We start from the raw sequence: 27,751 nt of genomic DNA on the forward strand, positions 1-27,751 counted from the left end.
TAACAAGTGGCCTTGGTTATTTTGGGCGTAGTGGCCTGAAAGGGACTACAAAGATCATCTATAGCACACGACATCCAAAGAGTGCCTTCAGTGCCTTTCTTCTTAGTCATCCTCCAACTTCCTTTCGCGGCGACGTTCTAGGCCCGGCGGACTTCACGTCCGATCAACAAGTTAGAGTCCGTAGATTTAAAACGCTATTAAAAACCTTTATTTCTTTTGGCGGCCGCAATTCCCGCTTTGACCACAGGATGGCAGTTTTCCGTCCCATAGCATTAGCACGGAGGCCTTTTCGACGGCCTTAATGCGGCTATCGCTAAGGGACCGAAAACAGTGCCCTCCTGTGGTCCAAGCCGGCGTAGCAGCCAACAAAAGAAAAACCTTTTAAATGGCGTTTTAAGATTATTATTCTTTATTAATAAAAGCTTATTAATATTAGGGCATCTTTTCCCGCGCCTGTGTCGCCACCCGCAGCCCTATTAATATTAATAAGGCGCTAATAACAAAGATAAAGAATAATAACGTTAAAATGCGGCGGCCGCAATATTCGGTTTGGCCACAGGATGGCACGGTTCCCCGTCCCATAGCGTTAACACGGGGACCATAGTAGGCCTTTTGCCTAGATAGGGACACCGAGAAGCGAAGCGACAAAGCGCAGAGCGTCCACATTCACAGAGACCTTCTCGATATGGCGGACTTCCTGTCCGTCCAAATTGTCCATCCCCCGTTTTATTTGGAATCGACCCTCCTATTATGGCCGACTTCCTGTCCGTTCTTCTTAGTCTTCCGTGCCAACTTCCTTTCTCAGCGACCTTCTCGCCATGGCGGACTTCCTGTCAGTCCTCTACTACGCTAGGGTCGTCCGCCAGTCCCTTCGACAAGGACCTTCCCAGTATGGCCGTCTTCGACTTCCTGTCCATTGGCAGCACGGTTCTCTGCTTCTTCCCGTCCTCTTTTCTGCGCTCTGCTGCCGGGCTGCGAGTCTACCGGCAAGGCCGCAAGAAGGAAAGGTAAGCCGAGTCGTTCCAGAAAAAAACCGGGTTTGTCTATTACCTCTTTAGCGGGGGATCCCCAGCTGCCCCCCCCCCACTCCCGCCACCCTGGCCCTCCTTTGGTCCTCTCCCCTAAGCTGACCGCCTGCCCTGCTATGTCTTTAAGGAGATTGTACGTATGTACCTTTGTATTTAATAATAAGAACAACAACAGCAACAAGAAGAAGAAGTTGTAGTTGGAAGGGACCTTGGAGGTCATCTAGTCCAGGGGTCGGCAACCTCGGCTCTTTTATGACTCGTGGACTTCAACTCCCAGAATTCCTGAGCCAGCTATGCTGGCTCAGGAATTCTGGGAGTTGAAGTCCACGAGTCATAAAAGAGCCGAGGTTGCCGACCCCTGATCTAGTCCAACCCCCTGCTCAGGCAGGAAACCCTATACATTTCAGACAAATGGCTGTCCAGTCTCTTCTTAAAAACCTCCAGTGTTGGAGCATTCACCACCTCTGGAGGCAGGTTGTTCCACTGGTTAATTGTTTCTCGCTGTCAGGAAATTTATCCTTAGTTGTAAGTTACTTCCCCCTTTGGTTAGTTTCCATCCATTGCTTCTTGTCCTGCCTTCAGGCGCTTTGGAGAATAGCTTGACTGCCTCTTCTTTGGGCAGCCCCTGAGATATTGGAAGGCTGCTATTACGTCCCCCCTCCTCCTTCTCTTCATTAAACTAGACATACCCAATTCCAGCAACTTTCCTTATACGTTTTAGCCTCCTGTCCCCTAATCATCTTTGTTGCTCTTCTTCTCTGCACTCCTTCTAGAGTCTCAACATCTTTTTTACATCCTGGTGACCAAAACTGGATACAATATTCCAAGTGTGACCTTACCAAGGCCTAAATTCTGTCCCTCTGTTAATGCAGCCTAGCGCTGTGTTGGCTTTTTTGGCGGCTGCAGCACACGGCTCGCTCATATTTAAGTGATTGTGCACTAGGTCTCCGAGATCTGTCTCTAACTACTGTTGAGCAAGGTTATACTGTATCTCTGCATTTGGTTTTTCCTGCCTAAATGTACAACCTTACTTTTTTCACCATTGAATTTCATTTAGTTAGATAGCGCCCAGGGTTCAGGTCTGTCCAGATCCTCCTGTATTATCTTAAGCCTATCTTCTGAAGTGTTGGCTATTCCTGCTGGCTTGGTGTCGTCTGCATATTTGATGGGTTTCCCCATCTATCTCCTCGTCCAAATCGTTGATGAAGATGTTGAAGAGCACTGGGCCCAGAACAGAGCCCTGGGGCACCCCACTACACACTTCCTCCCATGTAGATGCGGTTCCATTGAGGACCACACGCTGAGTACGGCCTGTCAGCCAGCTGCGAATCCATCTGGTGGTGATGCTGTCTAACCCACATTTTTCTATCTTATCAAGTAGTAGTTTGTGGTCTATTTTTATCAAATGCTTTACTGAAGTCCAAGTAAATTATATCCACAGCATTCCTCTGGTCCACTAATTTTGTCACTCGGTCAAAGAATGTAATAAGATTTGTCTGGCATGATGTTTTTGACAAACCCATGTTGGCTTTTAGTAATAACTTTGCATCTAGGTGTTTATGTTTACGTTTGATGTTTCTAAACGATATTCCTTAGAGATATCTATATTAATATACACTGAATATTAAATATCTAATTGAAATAAATTGTGTACATTTTATTAAAAAACAATACACACACACAAATATATAAATTGATATAAAAATAAATATAATTTATTTGGAAAATGTATATAACATATCAGTGCCTTATAGGTTTATCATTGAAAGTATGGATAAAACGGGAGAGACAAGAGTAGTTGGAACTCACGGAATTTATTAATTTGTTTGCCGTCCATCTAACTTTGTAGAACTTTGTCCAAAGGCGGTGCACACTCAGTTCAGCCCACCTAGCCCAAGTTAGGAGGCTTGGGGCTGCAGCGTAAGGGGGCCTCTCCTTGCCTATCTGCTTTTCAACGGAGGCAACGCCTCAGGCCTGGTGAGAGTTTTGGAGTTGCAGGGCCATCACATATAGCCAGGATGGGGGTGGGGCTTTCTAAGCCACGGCAACCAGAGGTGGGCCCTACAACCCTAAAGACACTTTGTTGGGCCTCTCCTGAAGCGTGGCCACCGCTGGTCAAGGTGGCTTTGCCAGCCCTCAGAGGACACCCTGGTCGATTCTTGGGCCTCACTCCCTATTCGGTGGCTACCCCGTAACTCCAGAGCAGGTCTTTCAGGAGGGATCCGAGTCCCCTCTGTGTGTTCACCAGGTCATTTGGGAGCCTCTGGATAGTCTGTCTACCCAGCGATGAATCCAACTGTCACACTGAAACATCTTTCCTGTAACAGTATTTTGTTAAAACGAGATGCTGCCCCAGCAAAGTTTGGGGTGTCATTTCAGTGAGGCAAAATTGGTGAGGAAGAAGTCCCGATGACCCAAACCACCCCCGTTCAGCATCGGGCTACCTCCGACTGGCACTCGGTTGGGGCAACAGGAGGGTACATGCAGGGCAGAGATCCCCAAAGCCTCTTCCCATCGCACAGTGCACCCGGATGCAGGGAAACAATCCAGCTACACACAAAGGGTCAGGAGTTGTGCGTGCAATCTTGTGGGAAAAGGCGGAAAAGGAAATCGGTTTTGCAGCCCTGGGCTGCTCCTGCTGAAGCCCTGCTTTCAGTCTGCATCTCTTCACCCCAACAGTTTGGCCGCCTATAGAGTGCAGGAATGAATCCGAAAAGGAGATAAAGGGATCTGCGGGCTCGGATAGGAAATGCTAAACAAAGTGGCTGTTTTTGGGCAGTTGCCTCTAGGAAGGAAATTGCAATTTTAATGAATTTAACATAAACCCAAGTTGAATGAAACCTACGTATATCCCTGCTCGTAAGAGGCCACAGCGTCTGCAGCCCAGGTGTCTCGTCTTTAAGTTGGGGTGGGGGCAAGGCCAGGGCAACAAGGCTGCAAATTTAGCCAATATGGAATTATAATTACAGCCTGATACAACCGAGGGGATTCTAACAGGCACAAAGCACCTCTGCACAATTTCCGCAAGCAACTTGAACCGCCACAACCCATTGGAAGAGCTTTGGAATATTCTACACTTTGCCTATTCCGGGTGAGCTGACAGACTTAATAGACAGTTGTGATTGATTTGTGATGTTCCTTTACATGCCGTCTTTCCGTCCCAACTCTTCTGCAAGCAGCCAAAGACGTTCTGCTTTTCTAGCCACATAGGAAGGGAGGCCAGCGTTTGTGGCAAGCAGTCCTAGAGTGAGAGTCCTGCGCTTAAAGAAGGAATAGCAGCCACAAAAGGAAAGAAACTCTTTTAACATGATGTTAAGATTATTATTCTGTATCTATTGAAGCTAGGTATGGCAGCCACCAAAAGAAATAAATCTTTTAAATGGCATTTTAAGATGATTATTCTTTATTAGTAAAACCTTTTTAATGCTAGGCCATTTAATTCTGCGCCTGCATCTCAGGAAAATGGCCATCTGTCGCCCTATTAATATTAATAATGCGTTAATGTTAACAAAATAATATTAACATATTTAAGAATAAGGTGTTAAGAATAAAGATGGAGAATAATAACCTTAAAATCCTATTTAAAAGGTGTATTTCTTTTTGGAGGTCGCAATATCCGGTTCGACCACGGGAGGGCGCGCTTTTCCGTCCCATCGCATTAGTATTGAATCCCCCGTAGGCCTTTTGCCTAGGATGGGACACCGAGAAGCGAAGCGCGAAAGCGCAGAGCGTCGCCGAAGCGTCCCCGCTCTACGCTTCTCCCAAAGGGACGAGCCGCTTCCGTCGGACTTGTGCGCATGTCTGCCGTCTCGTTCATCACGTGTAATCTCCGAGAGACCTTCTCGGCCAGGCGAATTTCCTGTCCGTCGATATCCGCCGTTCCCATGGACCTCTCCGTCATGGCCGACTTCCTGTCCGTTCTTCTTAGTCATCCTCCAACTTCCTCTCGCGGCGACGTTCTGGGCCCGGCGGACTTCACGTCCGATCAACAAGTCCGTAGATTTAAAACGCTATTAAAAACCTTTATTTCTTTTGGCGGACGCAATTCCCGCTTTGACCACAGGATGGCAGGCTTCCGTCCCATAGCATAAGCACGGAGGTCTTTTCGACGGCCTCAATGCCGCTATCGCTAAGGGACCGAAAACAGTGCCCTCCTGTGGTCCAAGCCGGCGTAGCAGCCAACAAAAGAAAAACATTTTAAATGACGTTTTAAGGTTATTATTCTTTATTAATAAAAGCTTATTAATATTAGGGCATTTTATTCTGCGCCTGTGACCCACCCGCCGCCCTATTAATATTAATAAGGCGCTAATAATAAAGATAAAGAATAATAAACTTAAAATGCGGCGGCCGCAATATTCCGTTTGGCCACAGGATGGCACGGTTCCCCGTCCCATAGCGTTAACACGGGGACCATAGTAGGCCTTTTGCCTAGATCGGGACACAGAGAAGCGAAGCGACAAAGCGCAGAGCGTCCCCTTTCAGAGAGACCTTCTCGATATGGCGGACTTCCTGTCCGTTTAAATTCTCCATCCCCCGTTTTATTTGGAATCGACCCTCCTATTATGGCCGACTTCCTGTCCGTTCTTCTTAGTCTTCCGTGCCAACTTCCTTTCTCAGCGACCTTCTCGCCATGGCGAACTTCCTGTCAGTCCGCTACGCTACGTTCGTTTGCCAGAGCCTTTGACAAGGACCTTCCCAGTATGGCCGTCATCAACTTCCTGTCCATTGGCAGCACCGTTCTCTTCTATTTCCCGTCCTCTTTTCTGCGCTATGCTGCCGGGGTGCACAGTGGACTGAAAGGCTTTACATAGCCCAGCCATGAAACAGCGCCCTCCTGTGGTTCTTTTGGAAGTAGCGGCCAGAAAGGGGCTTCTAAGACCATCTATAGCCCAGGGCGTGAAACACTGCCCTCCAGTGGCCTTTTTGGGCGTAGCGCCTTCGCGAGCCCTCCCGGAAGTGCCCATCCTTCCCTCCCTCCGTCGGCAACCGGAAGTGGGAGGAGCAGGGCAGCCGTTCTCCAGTTGGGCCTGGCCTGGGCGGCCATTTTGCGGCGTCGCGGAGGCCGCAGTCGGGGAGCCGCGTCGGGGGACCCGAGCCCGGCAAAGGAGGTGAGCTCCGGGAGGCCCTTCGTGACGGAGTGCCGGACTACCGGCCCCATGGTGCTGGTCCTCCTGAGCTGCCCTAGCAACGGAGGGGGGCGTTGGGGCCGAGCGAGAAGCGGGGAATCCCGGACCCGGGTCGGGCAGGTCGTGCGAACGCAGCCGGCGGGGCTCCTGAGAGGGGAAGCCGGACACGTGTAGCTTTGCCGGCCGGGCTTCCCTCCGCCTCTCCTGCCGGGGGGACGAGGGGGCTCCCTGGTGGGTTCGGAGTTCAAATCCTGGCTTGGGTCCTTCCCCCTCGGCACAGGCGGAGTTGCCGAGGGGGAAAGAGGCTGGTTTGCCCTCCCTGGGCTGAGCCGTCAACCAGGGATCGTAAACCGAGGAAGTTTAGGGGTTTTTAGGGTTTCTTTATATTGAGCCCCGAAGTTCAGTCCAGTTTAACTCTTTGGGTTTCTTTATTGTTTTATTCTTCTCCGGCCACGCGAATGAAACCCGACAGAATGCAAAAACTGGGAAGCAGCCAGACGGTCTTCCAAACGTGAGAAGGGCGCCCAGAGAAAGTGCAGCTTAAAACCCCGGGTGGCATCGCGGAGGAGGGAATCTCTTGCCCAGGTTGGCAGGAGCCTTAAGGCTGGGGAACTTGGCTTCCGGGCTTTCAGCTGGCCTGGCAAAGTGGGAGAAATCCCATTTTCCGGTGCGGCTCCAAAGGAAGAAAAGCCAGGTCCCTGAACTAGACAGGCAGCTGATGGAACAGGCTAGGTAGGATACAGGCTTTCCTTACGGTAAACAGAGATAGCTCTCAACATTTGTTGTGACACATTTGAGTTTTGCCCCATTTTATCGCTGTTCTTGCCACAGTTCTTAAGTGAATCTGACTTCTTGCCCGTGCATTTTGCTTGTCAATATCGAAACATCCACCCGTTTTTAATGCCTCTTACTGCTGCTGTGTGCGGGTGCCTCATTTCCCCTTTCCTTGCTGTTTTTTCTCCAGGTAGCCAAGAGGGTGGGCCAGGTGTTGTATATGGCCATCTTCCCGCTGGCTTTCCCACTCCACCCGCCCGCCCTGCGGCCCACGGATTGCAACCCGCCTCCCGCGGAGCTTCGCCCACCCTCCACCGGAAGGCAGCTTTCGAAGTAATACCAAAGACGAAGCGATCCAACGTCTGAACTCCGCTCCATGTTTATTTTTTATTTTTTGGATGATACGACACAGCCAGTCCTGTGGACTACCTTCTTTCTTTTTCTTTGACTTTCTGTTTCTATCTTTGGTGTGCATCGTGTTGCTTTTATTGCTTGTCCCCATCCTGCCCTTTCTAGGCATTTGCTCCTTAGAAGTCCAGAAGCAGCAGATTCCCTGCCCAGGGAGTTGTTAGGAAAAAGACAGAAACAAACAGGTAGGATTTTGTACTTGGGGAGGATCCCAGTGCTTCCCTTCTGGATGTGTGTGTGTGTGTGTGTTTGAGACTGAGACTGTGTCTCTTAATGCCCTCTGAGGTTGCTGCCTTGGAGACATTTCATTACCCAACTAGGTAACCTCATTAGTGCATGGATGACGTTACCTAGTTGGATAACGAAACGTCTGCAAGAAAACCAAACTCGGAGAGCACCAGGGACTTGAGTTCAACCCTGAGCTACATTCTCCTTTGTGTATGTGTGTGTGTGCGCACATACAACACAGAGCTATGCTCCATTTTAATTGGCTTTTGTGCACAAAGAATGCAGGGTTTGTTTTTTAAAAAAGGCAGGGCAGCCTGGGTGAGGATATGGAATTGCACATTTTCCCTGGTATCCACACCCAGGAGTTAACATGGAGCCCTTGCCTGCTTTCAACGTGTGTGTGTGTTTTTGTGTGTGTGTTTGAGAGAGAGAGTGTGTGTCTTGGTGCCCTCTGAGGTTGCTGCCTTGGAGATGTTTCATTACCCAACTCGGTAACCTCCTTAGTGCATGGATGACGTTACCTAGTTGGATAACGAAACGTCTGCAAGAAAACCAAACTCGGAGAGCACCAGGGACTTTAGTTCAACCCTCAGCTACATTCTCCTTTGTGTGTGTGTGTGTGTGTGTGTGTGTGTGTGTGTGCGCACATACAACACAGAGCTATGCTCCATTTTAATTGGCATTTGTGCACAAAGAATGCAGGGTTTGGTTTTTTTTAAAAAGGCAGGGCAGCCTGGGTGAGGATATGGAATTGCACATTTTCCCTTCCCTGGTATCCACACCCAGGACTTAATATGGAGCCCTTGCCAGCTTTCAAAGAATGTGTGTGTGTGTGTATGAAAGAGAGAGTGTGTGTGTGTGTGTGTGTCTTGGTGCTCTCTGAGGTTGCTGCCTTGGAGATGTTTCATTACCCAACTCGGTAACCTCCTTAGTGCATGGATGACGTTACCTAGTTGGATAACGAAACGTCTGCAAGAAAACCAAACTCGGAGAGCACCAGGGACTTTAGTTCAACCCTCAGCTACATTCTCCTTTGTGTATGTGTGTGTGTGTGCGCACATACAACACAGAGCTATGCTCCATTTTAATTGGCTTTTGTGCACAAAGAATGCAGGGTTTGGTTTTTAAAAAAGGCAGGGCCTGGGTGAGGATATGGAATTGCACATTTTCCCTGGTATCCACACCCAGGACTTAATATGGAGCCCTTGCCAGCTTTCAAAGAATGTGTGTGTGTGTGTATGAAAGAGAGAGTGTGTGTGTCTTGGTGCTCTCTGAGGTTGCTGCCTTGGAGATGTTTCATTACCCAACTCGGTAACCTCCTTAGTGCATGGATGACGTTACCTAGTTGGATAACGAAACGTCTGCAAGAAAACCAAACTCGGAGAGCACCAGGGACTTTAGTTCAACCCTGAGCTACATTCTCCTGTGTGTGTGTGTGTGTGTGTGTGTGTGCGCGTGCAACACAGAGATATTCTCCATTTTAATTGGCTTTTGTGCACAAAGAATGCAATGTTTGATTTTTTAAAAAGGCAGGGCAGCCTGGGTGAGGATATGGAATTGCACATTTTCCCTGGTATCCACACCCAGGAGTTAACATGGAGCCCTTGCCAGCTTTCAACCTCTGTGTGTGTGTGTGTTTATGTGCTTGGCCACTTGGGTGGAAAAAAGAATGCAGGGGCTAAACTTTTAAAACACCCCTGCAGTCTTTTTTTCTCCCTCAGTGCATTTTGAACAGAAACCACACTTAAGCCAAGATAGCTCAGTAGGACCTTAGCTTCATGTCAAAGTATCCATCACTTTAGAATTAAGGCTTTCCAGCAAAGCAATTGAAATAATAAAAATGAAGAGTTCACTCAGTTTATAAAAACAGGTACGGGTCGGGGTGCGTCCTTCACAACTTAGATTCCTGGGGACAGGGAACATTAAAGTTGGGGGAGAGGGCGGTGGGTACACACAGCCCAGGTTACTTGGTCTGAGCCAGCTTAGACCAAAGCGGGTAAGTATGGGATGGTACCGGCTGTGGGAACCCCACCAGACGGCGAAGGACACGGAGAACAGGTAAGAACAGGTAAGTTGGGGGTGGAGGGTACAGGTGCTGGGAAGGAGGAGGGGGGACAGGCAGGCCAGGGGCTTGAGAGGCAGACTCAGCCCTCCAAACACCTGGCCTGCCTGCCCCCTCCCAATCTTCCCAGCACCTGCATTTCCCTCCCTCCTCTTGGCCCCCCCATCTTTGGCCCCAAGGGGTGCCCGAGGTAGGGAGGGGCAGGCCCTGGGTGCCCCCCCCAGGCCTGCCAGGGTGGATGGGGCATCTTCCCAGGGCTCCCCTCCTCTTCCCCTCCCTCCCTCCACCCCAGGAGGGCTGCTGGGGGCTAGGCGGAGGTGGGGGGAGCCCTGGAAGGAGGTTGGAGGCTGACGGGGTGGCTCCTTGCCAGGGCTCCTTGCCAACGCCCCTTCCTCTCCCCTTCCCAACTCCCCTGGTGCCACGGGTGCAGGCACGGGCAAAGGAGGGAATGGGAGGCCCTGGGGTGAAGGGGGGGCATCGGCAGGCACAAACTCCTCCCTTTAAATGTTGGGGAGAGCCTGCCCATTCCTCCCCCCTCCCGGGCCTCCCTTTCCTTCCTGGGCCTTTGCCACCCACGGGGTGCCTGCCAGATGGCACCAAGGGAGCTGGGAAGGGAAGAGATGGGGTGTTCGGCAAGGAGACCCCCCCCAGCCTCCAACCTCCTTCCAGGGCTCTCCCCACCTCCGCCTAGCCCCCAGCAGCCCTCCTGGGGTGGAGGGAGGGAGGGGAAGAGGAGGGGAGCCCTGGGAAGATGCCCCATCCACCCTGGCAGGCCTGGGGGGGCACCCAGGGCCTGCCCCTCCCTACCTCGGGCACCCCTTGGGGCCAAAGATGGGGAGGGGAACCAAGAGGAGGGAGGGAAATGGGGGGGGAGGGTGGGTGGGGTGGGGGGGAGGGTGGGCGGGGGAGGGTGGGCGGGGGGGAGGGGAAAGAAAGAGGCGGGATGCTGCACTTTTCACAATCTTTATTAGAGGTCAAGAAAACAAGAAGTACACCCCCCCTCTGGTTCCCCACCCTCCCACCCACACCCTCCCCCCTCCCCACCCACCCCCCAACCCACCCCCCCTCCCCCCAACCCACCCACCCCCCTCCCCCCACCCCCCCCCCCACCTCCCTCCCCCACCCCTTTGGCTTCAATCCTGGCCTAGAGGGGGCCTTGGGGGGGGAGAGGAGATCCTGGGAGGAGGGGGGAGTTCCCCCCCCCTCCCAGGACCTCCCCTCCCCCCCCCCAAGGCCCCCCCTAGGCCAGGATTGAAGCCAAGGGCATTGGTGGGGGCTGAGGGAGGCTCAGGAGGGGGGGGCGCAGAGAGAGCAGCTTGCCAATGTCTTTGGCTTGAAGTGGGCAAAATGCCCCCCCCCCAGAGCCGAGGACCTTGGCAGCCGCCCTGCCCCGGCCTCTCAGCCTCCCCCAGCTCCCACCAAGACCCTCGACTTCAACTGTGGCGCAAGAGGAGCTGGCGAGAGAGGCCCTGGGATGCCTGAGGCTGCCCCACGGGGCTTGGATGCCCCAGACCTCCCCAGGGCCTCCTCGCCAGCCCCCCTTGGACCAGGGCTGGCCCCTGACCCTTTTTCCAACCCCCTCCAGCCTTCCAGGGCAGGACCCACCATGCACAGAGCTTGCGCCCTCTGTGCAGCCCTTGCTACAAGTAGGCATGCACAAGTGTATTATTGAGATTAAGTGCCGAGGTCTTGGAGCCAAGAAGCCCCTATTTTGGACACATTGTGCATGTCTACTTAGAAGAAGGGAGGAACTGCAGACTTACCTCAAGACACACCTGTTTTCTGGCTCACCTGTCTAGTTGCTGGGGAGATTGGGGCAGGGTTGAGGTTCTACAACAACTTTTCTCAACTTTGACAAGTTTTAAGTTGGGTAGACTTTCAACTAAGGCTGAAGTCCACCCATCCTTAAGCCTGCCAAGGCTGAGACCTACCGGAGACCCCCAAGGCTTCAGGGCTGAGGTGCACCCATTTCTGGGGGGTGGGTGGGAATGGCTTAAAGAACTTCAATTCCTGTATATTTGTAGCTGTGGGGATTTGCAATCTCACAGCTCAAAGGAACCCAAGTTCTGCGCATCCCAAATAAGTGGACCTCAGCCCCAAAACGTCTAAGTGTGGAGAATGACACACCCCAACATGGATGATCTTATTTCCCAGAATTATCCAGCTACGTTGCCAAGCATTCTGGGGGCCAAAGGTCTATTAGAAATTCTATGTTGGACTTTAAAATTCCCAGAATACAGACATAAACTGGAGAAGTCTGGGTTCCACCCGTTCACCTTCCATCTGTTTGCCCTCCCATCTGGATGGGAAGTTAACTTCATTCCCCGTAACTCTACACCCCAAGGTTGCAGAGTTCTGGGAATTGAAGGTTTCCCACTCAGATGCGGTGTTTCCTTGGTGTAAGAATTTTTAGCAGAATCCTGTGGAAGCCCACCTAGAAGACCTGGGACTTCTACCTCCAAGATTGAACTTCAATTCCCAGAATTCTCCAGTCTGCGTGCTGGAGAACAGCAGAGATTGAATGGCACCCATCTGGTATTGTAGGAACTAGGGTATCCTATGCCCTCTGTGATGGAAGACTGCCAAGTCCCAGAATTCTGGACCCAGAATTCAGAAGAATTGGAGACCCATCGTCCACAGGACATTGACCTGTCTCCTGGATTGGTGGAGTGCAAGCTCCAGAATTCCTAACAGAATTAAGAGTTGGAGACTCACCACTTACCTTTCATGGGATTTGTCTCCGATTGGCAGACTCCCCAAGTCCTAGAATTCAGAACTGGGACGCCCCACCAAGAGATAGCATGGAGCCATCTCCAAGATTAGCTCAGTTTCCAGAATTCTCCAGTCCATGTGCTGGAGACTCCTGGAAATTAAGTCGCAGGAGCTAAATTAAATTAATTCCGGGAGTTAAAACTCATCCCTTTGAAATTTGCATCTTTCAATGGGCAAGCTTTAACTCCCAGTGTTTTAAAAGCTGCCGATTTCTGGGAACTGAAGTCCAGCCTTACAAGAGCCGTTTGGCTTTCTGAAAGCAAGAGTTCAGTTCTTGACCTAGCTGGTGGGTTTACATGACCCTGGAGATCAGAGTCCAGTCCATGTGCTGGAGACGGCTGGAAATTAAGTCGCAGCCATCTGGTGTCCTTGGGAATTGGGGGGCAGGTGGGTGGGAAGGGGACCTCAATCCTTAAAACTTATCTAGCCTAGGATTGCTAAGATTTCCGGGAGCTAAAACTCATCCCTTTGAAATTTGCATCTTTCAATGGGCAAGCTTTAACTCCCAAAGTGTTCTAAAAGCTGCCGATTTCTGGGAACTGAAGTCCAGCCTTCAAAGAGCCGTTTGGCTTTCTGAAAGCAAGAATTCAGTTCTTGACCTAGCTGGTGGGTTTACATGACCCTGGAGATCAGGGTTTCTCCCCCTTAGCAAGATGTGTGGGTTTCAACACTCAAGAGTTCTGGAATTTGAAGTCCACACATCTTCAAGTTAAGGTTAAAAAACCCTGATCCAAGTTCTTCTGACACCTCAACTTTGTCCTACAACCCGAATCTACACAATCCTACCAGACATCCGTAGTCTTTAACCAAGGCAAAAGCTAACAGCCGTTATGCCTTCACCCGCCCATCCAGTTTAAAAAGCTAGAGCAGCCGTGTTTTCAGATTTATGGGGACTTTGCATTTCAAGCATATCTCCGTAAACCACAAAACACGGTTCTTTAGCCAAGCTGAAGACATAAGACTCCTTCACCTAACTTGCAAATTACAGAGATATCCTGGCTAACTTGGGGGAATCCCCTCCCGACCAATGCTATCTCCTTATCCTAGATCTGATCTGTCAGGTGACCTCAAAAAACAAGTGTGTGGGTCTCAGTTCCTGGTGGGCACCACAGGTGGGGTGAAAAAAGGTCGCAATGCAGTGGGTCGCAATGCAGTGAAAGCTGCAGGGCAAAACGTTTCTCCATCGGGATCCAGCCGTTTTGCCCGCTGCAGTTTCAGTGCAAAGAGATCCAGGCCTTTGAAAGAAAACGACAACAGGCTGTTTTTACAAGCCGAGAACCAACGCAAACCTTCCCTTCCCATACAGAAATAAACATTGGGGGGAATTGGGGGGTGGTGGATTCAAAGCATGCACTGTGCTGTCTCGTCCAGCTCTTCCTGCTGGGTTTGGTCCAAAAAAGAGCCAAGTCTTTAAAAAAGAAAATGGTCTGTAAAAGTGTTCCGGCTGCAACTGCGGTGGGAAGTTGATCTTCATCTCTGCGTCTCCAGAAGAGGAAGGGGCAGCATTGAAGGCCGGCCTCTTTTTTCTTTTTTGAGATGGTTTTAAGGTTTTATTTTGAGATGGTTTTAAGAACCCACATTATTCGAAAGAGGCAGTTTTTGCAGCCATGGGGCACAGGCTTTTTAAGGCTGCCCTGCCGGCTGACCAATTTTCTGGCCTGTCCCTCCAGTGCACAAATTCGGCTTCAGGGCCAGCTGGAACAATGCAGCCCCTTCCCCACCCCTGCCCCCCCACCCTCCAGTCTGTCCATCCATCAGTCTGCATCGGAAAAGTCCAAGTCTTCCACCAGGTCCTCCTTGTGCCAGCTGTTGCAACTCTGCCCGAGGTTTCCTCCGTTGAGGCGCGGCCTTCTCGTCTCCTGGAGAAGGAAAGAAAGACTTGGTGTCAATCCAACCTCATTGGGGACAAGGGGTGGGGGTGGCGGGCAGAAAGGGCAGCTGTGTGCTAATTAATGTCCAGTGCTAATTAATGGATTGTCTGCAGAGCTCAGGAGGGGGCAGGCGAGATGGGCAAAATATAAGTTTTAATAATAAATAGAGCAATAAATAAGCAAAGCAGATGGCTTTTTCTAAAGGAGATGGGAGGATCAAGGAGAAGAAAATCTTTATTCTCCCCTCCCCAATTTATTTGATGGGGGGCACAACCCTGTAAAGGGGGAGGCTTCCAAAACCCACATCCTAGAAATAAGGGGGGGGGGAGGAGAAGGGCCCCTCTCCAAATGAACAATGGCCCTTTAGTGACCTGAGGACTTCAACTCCCAGAATTCCTGAGCCTGCCTTGGAAGGAAGGAAGGAAAAGGGAGAAAGACAGGGAAGGAAAAAAAAGAATGAGCGAAATAGGGAGAGAAAGAAGGAGAGAGGTATGGGCGACTTCCTTCCAGTGTTCCACCATTTTCAGTGACAATGTGATAAAGTCTAATTGGCATCAGGGCGCTAATTATCAGCAGTCAGGCCATTCCTGATGTTCGGTTATATTGAAAATAAATCAATTACCTTTCATTTTTCAGGCAACACGTGATGGTTCTTCTCTTCATCCGAATCATCAAAATTAAGCAAAGTCTTCCCATTTTCTCCCAGAAACTTGTACAATTCGGGATCTCCTTCCTTTAGTCGAGAGAGCTGATCTTTACGCTCAGATCCATGACCTTTATTTTCCTGCACAACAGAGAAGAGTTTAACGAATTTAAGTTTATATATCTACATATCCAGCCAGGAAGTATTTTTTTAAAAAATGCTAATGAACCCTACAGATTTCAAAAGCGCTATATCGTGGCATCTGCTCAGAGGAGAAACATTACGGGTTTTGTTTCCTAGAAAGGACGAACAGAAGTCCTAATGGGCAGCTAGATAGATTTCATAAATGCAAGACAATCAATTAACGGCAAAAGCCCTTCAAGAGACATCCTGGATTATTTTAGAATTTATAACTTTATGTATTCATAAATTATTTCTAACAATTTATTATGAGGAGGCCTTGTTACCCACTTGCTTCTCCTGAATTCTGAATCCCATTTACCTGCCAGAGCCACTGGGCTGACTAAACAAATAAAAATAAATGAAATAACTCAAAAGAGATTCGCACCCAGGACTCTCCAACATCTCCTCAAACTGAATTCACCAAAAGCGTTTCAAAATTCTCAGGTCCACAAATTAGAACAACGGGTTTTTAAAAATCTCATTTCTGCATTTTTAACCCAGGGGCTTTCAAAACTGAGCAGGAAAAGGGGACAATATAGAAAATGGCCCTTTAGCCTTCCATGTTATCAAGGGTGAGCAGGTGCTAGGTCTCTGCGGCTAAAAATGACATGAAAATGGAGGGGAATCTTTCCGGCTTACCTGGAATTGTTTCCCAATTTTCCAAGTCTGCCGGCCTCCATTTTATATTTAAAAAATTCTATTTATTTTTTAAAGAAATTACAATTCATTTGCCTGCTGCAAAGGTAGCCTGCTCCCAACCGAGCTCCACCTGTGGCCGTCAATCAAACTATCCAGGTGCTGCTCATTCCCTAATTGTCCCTCCCAATTCAGCAGGTTAGGTAGGACGAGATAAGTTAGGTTGGTCTTCAAACTTGGCCCTTTTGACTTGTAGACTTCAACTCCCAGAATTCCTCAGCCAGCGTGCCTGGCTGAGGAATTCTGGGAGTTGAAGTCCACAAGCCAAGCTCGAAGACCCCCAGCTACGTTTAATAACCTGGGTTGGATTAATTAACGGGGCAAAGGAAGACCGTTCGCTCGCGGGGCGTCCCCAGAGTCTGCCGCGCGTTCGTTCACACGAGCAGGCGATACACGCGTTGGGTCGGACACCTAGGCTTCCCACCCGGGGGACACGGCACCCGTTCCTGCCCCCAACGAAGGCAATGCCAGGCGTTGCAACACAACGCAACGTGTTTTCCCCCCCCTAGGTTTGCAACAAGAGTCGGGGCAGAATGCGTGTAAACCCGAGGAGGAAACTCACCCAATTCCCCATTCTCACGAGTTTGCGGGGCTGCCCAATCCCGGAAGGGCTCCTACCCGCCCCCCGCTTCTTGCAAGGACGCCCCACTCGGCCCGGGACTCACCCGCTGCCCTCGGCCGGCCGGGCTTGCAGGCGCCGCGGAGCTTCGGGGGCGGCGGTGGGAGCCACGCTGGCCCAGCTTCCCTGCGCAGCTTCCGGGTAGCGAGGGAGGGGGCGTGGCCGGGCCGGATTGGCTGTGAGCTTCCCCGCCGTGATTGGAGGCGTCGCTCTCCGGCTGGAGCGCGAGGGCGGGACTAACAGAATAACGGAGCTGGAAGGGGCCTGGCGAGGTCGTCTAGTCCAACCCCCTGGCCAAGCAGGAAACCTCTCTCGTTTCAGACGAGTCCTCGTGCCCGTCCGCTCACCCCGGGGCGCGGCACGAAAAGGATGCGCCGCCGTGGTTATTTTACCCATTACAGCCTGAAACGCACTACAAAGACCATCTATATTGCACGGGACGTGAAAAGAGTGCCCTCCTCTGGTTATTTTCGGCATAGTGGCCTGAAAGGGACTACAAAGACCATCTATAGCCCAGGGCAGAAAAAGAGGGCCCTCCTGTGGTTATTTTGGGCACAGTGGGCCGAAAGGGACTACAAAGACCATCTATAGCCCAGGGCAGAAAAAGAGTGCCCTCTTTGTAGTCCCTTTCATCTACTGTGCACAAAATAACCACAGGAGGGCACTCTCTTCGTGCCCTGGGCTATACATGGTCTTTGTAGTCACTTTCAGGTCACTATGCCAAAATAACCACAGGAGGGCACTCTTCATGCCCTGGGCTATACATGGTCTTTGTAGTCACTTCCAGGCCACTATGCCCCAAATAACCACAGGAGGGCACTCTTTGGATGCCCTTTATTACATATGGTCTTTGTAGTCCCTACAGGTTGCTATGCCCAAAATAACCACAGGTGGGCACTGTTTTCATGCCCTGGGCTATACATGGTCTTTGTAGTCACTTCCATGCCACTATGCCCAAAATAACCACAGGAGGGCACTTTTTGGATGCCCTTTGTTATATATGGTCTTTGTAGTCCCATGCAGGTCGCTACACCCAAAATAACCACAGGAGGGCACTCTTTTCATGCCCTGGGCTATATATGGTCGTAGAAGCCCTTTTGTAGCTGCTACGCCCAAGATAACCACAGGAGGACACTCTTTTAATACCCTGTGCTATACATGGTCTTTGTAGTCACTTTCTGACCGCTACACCCAAAATAAACACAGGAGGGCACTCATTCCATGCCCTGTGCTATCTATGGTCTTTGTACTCCCTTTCAGTGCACTGTGCCCAAAATAAACACAGGAGGGCACTCATTCCATGCCCTGTGCTATAGATGGTCTTTGTAGTCCCTTTCAGGCCACTATGCCCAAAATAACCAGAGGTGGGCACTCTTTTCATGTGCTCTACTATATAGATGGTCTTTGTAGTGCGTTTCAAGCTGTTATGTGTAAAATAACCACAGGGGTGCATCCTTTTCATGCCCTGTGCTATAGATGGTCTTTGTAGTCCCTTTCAGGCCACTGTGCCCAAAATAACCTCGGTGTCCCGATCCTAGGCAAAACTCCTAGGCCTTTTTAATGACGTTTTAAGATTATTATTCTTTATTAATAGAACCTTATTAATATTAGGCCACCTTATTCTGCGCCTGTGTCGCAGCGAAAGGGCCACCTATTAATATTAATAAGGCGCTAATAATAAAGGTAGAGAATAAGAACCTTAAAATGCCATTAAAAAGGATTATTTCTCTCGGCGGCAGCAATTCCCGCTTTGACCACAGGATGGCAGTTTTCCGTGCCATAGCATTAACATTGGGGCCTTTTCGACGGCCTCGATGCCGCTATCGCTAAGGGACGGAAAACAGTGCCCTCCTGTGGTCCAAGCCGGCGTAGCAGCCAACAAAAGAAAAACCTTTTAAATGGCGTTTTAAGATTATTATTCTTTATTAATAAAAGCTTATTAATATTAGGGCATTTTATTCTGCGCCTGTGACCCACCCGCCGCCCTATTAATATTAATAAGGCGCTAATAATAAAGATAGAGAATAATAACCTTAAAATGCGGCGACTGCAATATTCTGTTTGGCCACAGGATGGCACGTTTCCCCGTCCCATAGCGTTAACATGGGGACCATAGTAGGCCTTTTGCCTAGATCGGGACACCGAGAAGCGAAGCGACAAAGCGCAGAGCGTCCACATTCACAGAGACCTTCTCGATATGGCGGACTTCCTGTCCGTACAAATTGGCCATCCCCCGGTTTATTTCTAATCGACCCACCTATTATGGCCGACTTCCTGTCCGTTCTTCTTAGTCTTCCGTGCCAACTTCCTTTCTCAGCGACCTTCTCGCCATGGCCAATTTCCTGTCAGTCAACTAACAGCCGTCCGCCAGTCCCTTTGACAAGGACCTTTCCAGTATGGCCGTCATCAACTTCCTGTCCATTGGCAGCACCGTTCTCTGCTTTTTCCAGGCCTGTTTTCTGCTCTATGGTGCCGTGGCGCGCGTCTACCGGGCAAGGCCGCAAGATGCCCATTCCAGGTGGGGATCCCCCGCTAACGAGGTAATAGACAAACCCGGCATTTTTCTAGAATGACTCGGCTACCGGTAGAGGCTTTGTCTGCTCTTTCTCGCTTCGCTTCTCGGTGTCCCGATCTAGGCAAAAGGCCTACTATGGTCCCCATGTTAACGCTATGGGACGGGGAAACGTGCCATCCTGTGGCCAAACCGAATATTGCGGCCGCCGCATTTTAAGGTTATTATTCTTTATCTTTATTATTAGCGCCTTATTAATATCAATAGGGCGACGGGTGGCGACACAGGCGCGGGATAAGATGCCCTAATATTTAATAAGATTTTATTAATAAAGAATAATAATCTTAAAACGCCATTTTAAAGGTTTTTCTTTGGTTGGTTGCTACGCCGGCTTGGACCACAGGAGGGCACTGTTTTCGGTCCCTTAGCGATAGCGGCATTGAGGCCGTCGAAAAGGCCCCAGTGTTAATGCTATGGCACGGAAAACTGCCATCCTGTGGTCAAAGCGGGAATTGCTGCCGCCGAGAGAAATAATCCTTTTTAATGGCATTTTAAGGTTCTTATTCTCTACCTTTATTATTAGCGCCTTATTAATATTAATAGGGCGGCGGGTGGCGACACAGGCGCAGAATAAGGTGGCCTAATATTAATAAGGTTCTATTAATAAAGAATAATAATCTTAAAACGTCATTAAAAAGGCCTAGGAGTTTTGCCTAGGATCGGGACACCGAGGTTATTTTGGGCACAGTGGCCTGAAAGGGACTACAAAGACCATCTATAGCACAGGGCATGAAAAGGATGCACCCCTGTGGTTATTTTACACATAACAGCTTGAAACGCACTACAAAGACCATCTATATAGTAGAGCACATGAAAAGAGTGCCCACCTCTGGTTATTTTGGGCATAGTGGCCTGAAAGGGACTACAAAGACCATCTATAGCACAGGGCATGGAATGAGTGCCCTCCTGTGTTTATTTTGGGCACAGTGCACTGAAAGGGAGTACAAAGACCATAGATAGCACAGGGCATGGAATGAGTGCCCTCCTGTGTTTATTTTGGGTGTAGCGGTCAGAAAGTGACTACAAAGACCATGTATAGCACAGGGTATTAAAAGAGTGTCCTCCTGTGGTTATCTTGGGCGTAGCAGCTACAAAAGGGCTTCTACGACCATATATAGCCCAGGGCATGAAAAGAGTGCCCTCCTGTGGTTATTTTGGGTGTAGCGACCTGCATGGGACTACAAAGACCATATATAACAAAGGGCATCCAAAAAGTGCCCTCCTGTGGTTATTTTGGGCATAGTGGCATGGAAGTGACTACAAAGACCATGTATAGCCCAGGGCATGAAAACAGTGCCCACCTGTGGTTATTTTGGGCATAGCAACCTGTAGGGACTACAAAGACCATATGTAATAAAGGGCATCCAAAGAGTGCCCTCCTGTGGTTATTTGGGGCATAGTGGCCTGGAAGTGACTACAAAGACCATGTATAGCCCAGGGCATGAAGAGTGCCCTCCTGTGGTTATTTTGGCATAGTGACCTGAAAGTGACTACAAAGACCATGTATAGCCCAGGGCACGAAGAGAGTGCCCTCCTGTGGTTATTTTGTGCACAGTAGATGAAAGGGACTACAAAGAGGGCACTCTTTTTCTGCCCTGGGCTATAGATGGTCTTTGTAGTCCCTTTCGGCCCACTGTGCCCAAAATAACCACAGGAGGGCCCTCTTTTTCTGCCCTGGGCTATAGATGGTCTTTGTAGTCCCTTTCAGGCCACTATGCCGAAAATAACCAGAGGAGGGCACTCTTTTCACGTCCCGTGCAATATAGATGGTCTTTGTAGTGCGTTTCAGGCTGTAATGGGTAAAATAACCACGGCGGCGCATCCTTTTCGTGCCGCGCCCCGGGGTGAGCGGACGGGCACGAGGACTCGTCTGAAACGAGAGAGGTTTCCTGCTTGGCCAGGGGGTTGGACTAGACGACCTCGCCAGGCCCCTTCCAGCTCCGTTATTCTGTTAGTCCCGCCCTCGCGCTCCAGCCGGAGAGCGACGCCTCCAATCACGGCGGGGAAGCTCACAGCCAATCCGGCCCGGCCACGCCCCCTCCCTCGCTACCCGGAAGCTGCGCAGGGAAGCTGGGCCAGCGTGGCTCCCACCGCCGCCCCCGAAGCTCCGCGGCGCCTGCAAGCCCGGCCGGCCGAGGGCAGCGGGTGAGTCCCGGGCCGAGTGGGGCGTCCTTGCAAGAAGCGGGGGGCGGGTAGGAGCCCTTCCGGGATTGGGCAGCCCCGCAAACTCGTGAGAATGGGGAATTGGGTGAGTTTCCTCCTCGGGTTTACACGCATTCTGCCCCGACTCTTGTTGCAACCCGAGGGGGGAAAAACACGTTGCGTTGTGTTGCAACGCCTGGCATTGCCTTCGTTGGGGGCAGGAACGGGTGCCGTGTCCCCCGGGTGGGAAGCTTAGGTGTCCGACCCAACGCGTGCATCGCCTGCTCGTGTGAACGAACGCGCGGCAGACTCTGGGGACGCCCCGCGAGCGAACGGTCTTCCTTTGCCCGTTAATTAATCCAACCCAGGTTATTAAACGTAGCTGGGGGTCTTCGAGCTTGGCTTGTGGACTTCAACTCCCAGAATTCCTCAGCCAGGCACGCTGGCTGAGGAATTCTGGGAGTTGAAGTCTACAAGTCAAAAGGGCCAAGTTTGAAGACCAACCTAACTTATCTCGTCCTACCTAACCTGCTGAATTGGGAGGGACAATTAGGGAATGAGCAGCACCTGGATAGTTTGATTGACGGCCACAGGTGGAGCTCGGTTGGGAGCAGGCTACCTTTGCAGCAGGCAAATGAATTGTAATTTCTTTAAAAAATAAATAGAATTTTTTAAATATAAAATGGAGGCCGGCAGACTTGGAACATTGGGAAACAATTCCAGGTAAGCCGGAAAGATTCCCCTCCATTTTCATGTCATTTTTAGCCGCAGAGACCTAGCACCTGCTCACCCTTGATAACATGGAAGGCTAAAGGGCCATTTTCTATATTGTCCCCTTTTCCTGCTCAGTTTTGAAAGCCCCTGGGTTAAAAATGCAGAAATGAGATTTTTAAAAACCCGTTGTTCTAATTTGTGGACCTGAGAATTTTGAAACGCTTTTGGTGAATTCAGTTTGAGGAGATGTTGGAGAGTCCTGGGTGCGAATCTCTTTTGAGTTATTTCATTTATTTTTATTTGTTTAGTCAGCCCAGTGGCTCTGGCAGGTAAATGGGATTCAGAATTCAGGAGAAGCAAGTGGGTAACAAGGCCTCCTCATAATAAATTGTTAGAAATAATTTATGAATACATAAAGTTATAAATTCTAAAATAATCCAGGATGTCTCTTGAAGGGCTTTTGCCGTTAATTGATTGTCTTGCATTTATGAAATCTATCTAGCTGCCCATTAGGACTTCTGTTCGTCCTTTCTAGGAAACAAAACCCGTAATGTTTCTCCTCTGAGCAGATGCCACGATATAGCGCTTTTGAAATCTGTAGGGTTCATTAGCATTTTTTAAAAAAATACTTCCTGGCTGGATATGTAGATATATAAACTTAAATTCGTTAAACTCTTCTCTGTTGTGCAGGAAAATAAAGGTCATGGATCTGAGCGTAAAGATCAGCTCTCTCGACTAAAGGAAGGAGATCCCGAATTGTACAAGTTTCTGGGAGAAAATGGGAAGACTTTGCTTAATTTTGATGATTCGGATGAAGAGAAGAACCATCACGTGTTGCCTGAAAAATGAGAGGTAATTGATTTATTTTCAATATAACCGAACATCAGGAATGGCCTGACTGCTGATAATTAGCGCCCTGATGCCAATTAGACTTTATCACATTGTCACTGAAAATGGTGGAACACTGGAAGGAAGTCGCCCATACCTCTCTCCTTCTTTCTCTCCCTATTTCGCTCATTCTTTTTTTTCCTTCCTTTCTCCCTTTTCCTTCCTTCCTTCCAAGGCAGGCTCAGGAATTCTGGGAGTTGAAGTCCTCAGGTCACTAAAGGGCCATTGTTCATTTGGAGAGGGGCCCTTCTCCTCCCCCCCCCCTTATTTCTAGGATGTGGGTTTTGGAAGCCTCCCCCTTTACAGGGTTGTGCCCCCCATCAAATAAATTGGGGAGGGGAGAATAAAGATTTTCTTCTCCTTGATCCTCCCATCTCCTTTAGAAAAAGCCATCTGCTTTGCTTATTTATTGCTCTATTTATTATTAAAACTTATATTTTGCCCATCTCGCCTGCCCCCTCCTGAGCTCTGCAGACAATCCATTAATTAGCACTGGACATTAATTAGCACACAGCTGCCCTTTCTGCCCGCCACCCCCACCCCTTGTCCCCAATGAGGTTGGATTGACACCAAGTCTTTCTTTCCTTCTCCAGGAGACGAGAAGGCCGCGCCTCAACGGAGGAAACCTCGGGCAGAGTTGCAACAGCTGGCACAAGGAGGACCTGGTGGAAGACTTGGACTTTTCCGATGCAGACTGATGGATGGACAGACTGGAGGGTGGGGGGGCAGGGGTGGGGAAGGGGCTGCATTGTTCCAGCTGGCCCTGAAGCCGAATTTGTGCACTGGAGGGACAGGCCAGAAAATTGGTCAGCCGGCAGGGCAGCCTTAAAAAGCCTGTGCCCCATGGCTGCAAAAACTGCCTCTTTCGAATAATGTGGGTTCTTAAAACCATCTCAAAATAAAACCTTAAAACCATCTCAAAAAAGAAAAAAGAGGCCGGCCTTCAATGCTGCCCCTTCCTCTTCTGGAGACGCAGAGATGAAGATCAACTTCCCACCGCAGTTGCAGCCGGAACACTTTTACAGACCATTTTCTTTTTTAAAGACTTGGCTCTTTTTTGGACCAAACCCAGCAGGAAGAGCTGGACGAGACAGCACAGTGCATGCTTTGAATCCACCACCCCCCAATTCCCCCCAATGTTTATTTCTGTATGGGAAGGGAAGGTTTGCGTTGGTTCTCGGCTTGTAAAAACAGCCTGTTGTCGTTTTCTTTCAAAGGCCTGGATCTCTTTGCACTGAAACTGCAGCGGGCAAAACGGCTGGATCCCGATGGAGAAACGTTTTGCCCTGCAGCTTTCACTGCATTGCGACCCACTGCATTGCGACCTTTTTTCACCCCACCTGTGGTGCCCACCAGGAACTGAGACCCACACACTTGTTTTTTGAGGTCACCTGACAGATCAGATCTAGGATAAGGAGATAGCATTGGTCGGGAGGGGATTCCCCCAAGTTAGCCAGGATATCTCTGTAATTTGCAAGTTAGGTGAAGGAGTCTTATGTCTTCAGCTTGGCTAAAGAACCGTGTTTTGTGGTTTACGGAGATATGCTTGAAATGCAAAGTCCCCATAAATCTGAAAACACGGCTGCTCTAGCTTTTTAAACTGGATGGGCGGGTGAAGGCATAACGGCTGTTAGCTTTTGCCTTGGTTAAAGACTACGGATGTCTGGTAGGATTGTGTAGATTCGGGTTGTAGGACAAAGTTGAGGTGTCAGAAGAACTTGGATCAGGGTTTTTTAACCTTAACTTGAAGATGTGTGGACTTCAAATTCCAGAACTCTTGAGTGTTGAAACCCACACATCTTGCTAAGGGGGAGAAACCCTGATCTCCAGGGTCATGTAAACCCACCAGCTAGGTCAAGAACTGAATTCTTGCTTTCAGAAAGCCAAACGGCTCTTTGAAGGCTGGACTTCAGTTCCCAGAAATCGGCAGCTTTTAGAACACTTTGGGAGTTAAAGCTTGCCCATTGAAAGATGCAAATTTCAAAGGGATGAGTTTTAGCTCCCGGAAATCTTAGCAATCCTAGGCTAGATAAGTTTTAAGGATTGAGGTCCCCTTCCCACCCACCTGCCCCCCAATTCCCAAGGACACCAGATGGCTGCGACTTAATTTCCAGCCGTCTCCAGCACATGGACTGGACTCTGATCTCCAGGGTCATGTAAACCCACCAGCTAGGTCAAGAACTGAACTCTTGCTTTCAGAAAGCCAAACGGCTCTTGTAAGGCTGGACTTCAGTTCCCAGAAATCGGCAGCTTTTAAAACACTGGGAGTTAAAGCTTGCCCATTGAAAGATGCAAATTTCAAAGGGATGAGTTTTAACTCCCGGAATTAATTTAATTTAGCTCCTGCGACTTAATTTCCAGGAGTCTCCAGCACATGGACTGGAGAATTCTGGAAACTGAGCTAATCTTGGAGATGGCTCCATGCTATCTCTTGGTGGGGCGTCCCAGTTCTGAATTCTAGGACTTGGGGAGTCTGCCAATCGGAGACAAATCCCATGAAAGGTAAGTGGTGAGTCTCCAACTCTTAATTCTGTTAGGAATTCTGGAGCTTGCACTCCACCAATCCAGGAGACAGGTCAATGTCCTGTGGACGATGGGTCTCCAATTCTTCTGAATTCTGGGTCCAGAATTCTGGGACTTGGCAGTCTTCCATCACAGAGGGCATAGGATACCCTAGTTCCTACAATACCAGATGGGTGCCATTCAATCTCTGCTGTTCTCCAGCACGCAGACTGGAGAATTCTGGGAATTGAAGTTCAATCTTGGAGGTAGAAGTCCCAGGTCTTCTAGGTGGGCTTCCACAGGATTCTGCTAAAAATTCTTACACCAAGGAAACACCGCATCTGAGTGGGAAACCTTCAATTCCCAGAACTCTGCAACCTTGGGGTGTAGAGTTACGGGGAATGAAGTTAACTTCCCATCCAGATGGGAGGGCAAACAGATGGAAGGTGAACGGGTGGAACCCAGACTTCTCCAGTTTATGTCTGTATTCTGGGAATTTTAAAGTCCAACATAGAATTTCTAATAGACCTTTGGCCCCCAGAATGCTTGGCAACGTAGCTGGATAATTCTGGGAAATAAGATCATCCATGTTGGGGTGTGTCATTCTCCACACTTAGACGTTTTGGGGCTGAGGTCCACTTATTTGGGATGCGCAGAACTTGGGTTCCTTTGAGCTGTGAGATTGCAAATCCCCACAGCTACAAATATACAGGAATTGAAGTTCTTTAAGCCATTCCCACCCACCCCCCAGAAATGGGTGCACCTCAGCCCTGAAGCCTTGGGGGTCTCCGGTAGGTCTCAGCCTTGGCAGGCTTAAGGATGGGTGGACTTCAGCCTTAGTTGAAAGTCTACCCAACTTAAAACTTGTCAAAGTTGAGAAAAGTTGTTGTAGAACCTCAACCCTGCCCCAATCTCCCCAGCAACTAGACAGGTGAGCCAGAAAACAGGTGTGTCTTGAGGTAAGTCTGCAGTTCCTCCCTTCTTCTAAGTAGACATGCACAATGTGTCCAAAATAGGGGCTTCTTGGCTCCAAGACCTCGGCACTTAATCTCAATAATACACTTGTGCATGCCTACTTGTAGCAAGGGCTGCACAGAGGGCGCAAGCTCTGTGCATGGTGGGTCCTGCCCTGGAAGGCTGGAGGGGGGTGGAAAAAGGGTCAGGGGCCAGCCCTGGTCCAAGGGGGGCTGGCGAGGAGGCCCTGGGGAGGTCTGGGGCATCCAAGCCCCGTGGGGCAGCCTCAGGCATCCCAGGGCCTCTCTCGCCAGCTCCTCTTGCGCCACGGTTGAAGTCGAGGGTCTTGGTGGGAGCTGGGGGAGGCTGAGAGGCCGGGGCAGGGCGGCTGCCAAGGTCCTTGGCTCTGGGGGGGGGGGGCATTTTGCCCACTTCAAGCCAAAGACATTGGCAAGCTGCTCTCTCTGCGCCCCCCCCTCCTGAGCCTCCCTCAGCCCCCACCAATGCCCTTGGCTTCAATCCTGGCCTAGGGGGGGCCTTGGGGGGGGGAGGGGAGGTCCTGGGAGGGGGGGAACTTCCCCCCTCCTCCCAGGATCTCCTCTCCCCCCCCCAAGGCCCCCTCTAGGCCAGGATTGAAGCCAAAGGGGTGGGGGAGGGAGGTGGGGGGAGGGGGGGGGTTGGGGGGGAGGGGGGTGGGTGGGTTGGGGGGAGGGGGGGTGGGTTGGGGGGTGGGTGGGGAGGGGGGAGGGTGTGGGTGGGAGGGTGGGGAACCAGAGGGGGGGTGTACTTCTTGTTTTCTTGACCTCTAATAAAGATTGTGAAAAGTGCAGCATCCCGCCTCTTTCTTTCCCCTCCCCCCCGCCCACCCTCCCCCCCCCCCGCCCACCCTCCCCCCCACCCCACCCCCCATTTCCCTCCCTCCTCTTGGTTCCCCTCCCCATCTTTGGCCCCAAGGGGTGCCCGAGGTAGGGAGGGGCAGGCCCTGGGTGCCCCCCCAGGCCTGCCAGGGTGGATGGGGCATCTTCCCAGGGCTCCCCTCCTCTTCCCCTCCCTCCCTCCACCCCAGGAGGGCTGCTGGGGGCTAGGCGGAGGTGGGGGGAGCCCTGGAAGGAGGTTGGAGGCTGGGGGGGGTCTCCTTGCCGAACACCCCATCTCTTCCCTTCCCAGCTCCCTTGGTGCCATCTGGCAGGCACCCCGTGGGTGGCAAAGGCCCAGGAAGGAAAGGGAGGCCCGGGAGGGGGGAGGAATGGGCAGGCTCTCCCCAACATTTAAAGGGAGGAGTTTGTGCCTGCCGATGCCCCCCCTTCACCCCAGGGCCTCCCATTCCCTCCTTTGCCCGTGTCTGCACCCGTGGCACCAGGGGAGTTGGGAAGGGGAGAGGAAGGGGCGTTGGCAAGGAGCCCTGGCAAGGAGCCACCCCGTCAGCCTCCAACCTCCTTCCAGGGCTCCCCCCACCTCCGCCTAGCCCCCAGCAGCCCTCCTGGGGTGGAGGGAGGGAGGGGAAGAGGAGGGGAGCCCTGGGAAGATGCCCCATCCACCCTGGCAGGCCTGGGGGGGGCACCCAGG

At 50.6% G+C, this 27,751-nt stretch overlaps 2 protein-coding genes across 2 annotated transcripts; one reads left to right on the top strand and one right to left on the bottom strand.

The window, feature by feature from the left end:
- Nucleotides 1-10,883: 10,883 nt before the first annotated feature.
- On the bottom strand, nucleotides 10,884-16,935 carry LOC310648046 (uncharacterized protein). Its single transcript, XM_083375686.1, has 3 exons — nucleotides 16,460-16,935; nucleotides 14,895-15,056; nucleotides 10,884-14,260 (listed from the first exon to the last, which is right to left on the bottom strand). Exons 1-2 carry the CDS (start codon nucleotides 16,888-16,890, stop codon nucleotides 15,008-15,010), a joined length of 480 nt encoding a protein of 159 aa, XP_083231812.1. The 5' UTR covers nucleotides 16,891-16,935; the 3' UTR covers nucleotides 10,884-14,260; nucleotides 14,895-15,007.
- Nucleotides 16,936-20,554: 3,619 nt separating this feature from the next.
- Nucleotides 20,555-26,704, top strand: LOC310648044 (uncharacterized protein). The gene is made up of 3 exons (XM_083375684.1): nucleotides 20,555-21,130; nucleotides 22,532-22,693; nucleotides 23,323-26,704. The coding sequence occupies exons 1-2, from the start codon at nucleotides 20,700-20,702 to the stop codon at nucleotides 22,578-22,580; spliced, it is 480 nt and encodes a 159-aa protein (XP_083231810.1). The 5' UTR covers nucleotides 20,555-20,699; the 3' UTR covers nucleotides 22,581-22,693; nucleotides 23,323-26,704.
- Nucleotides 26,705-27,751: the final 1,047 nt, after the last annotated feature.

Source organism: Vipera ursinii (assembly GCF_947247035.1).
Source record: "Vipera ursinii genome assembly, chromosome: 17".
In the NCBI taxonomy this organism is placed as follows: Eukaryota; Metazoa; Chordata; class Lepidosauria; order Squamata; family Viperidae; genus Vipera; species Vipera ursinii.

Coding starts and splice junctions, on each gene's coding strand:
- LOC310648046 (XM_083375686.1), bottom strand. CDS start 16,890: ATGCCGAAAATAACCAGAGGAGGGCACTCTTTTCACGTCCCGTGCAAT. Junction 15,057..16,459: donor CGGCCGGCCGAGGGCAGCGG/GTGAGTCCCGGG, acceptor TCTGTTGTGCAG/GAAAATAAAGGTCATGGATC.
- LOC310648044 (XM_083375684.1), top strand. CDS start 20,700: ATGCCGAAAATAACCAGAGGAGGGCACTCTTTTCACGTCCCGTGCAAT. Junction 21,131..22,531: donor CGGCCGGCCGAGGGCAGCGG/GTGAGTCCCGGG, acceptor TCTGTTGTGCAG/GAAAATAAAGGTCATGGATC.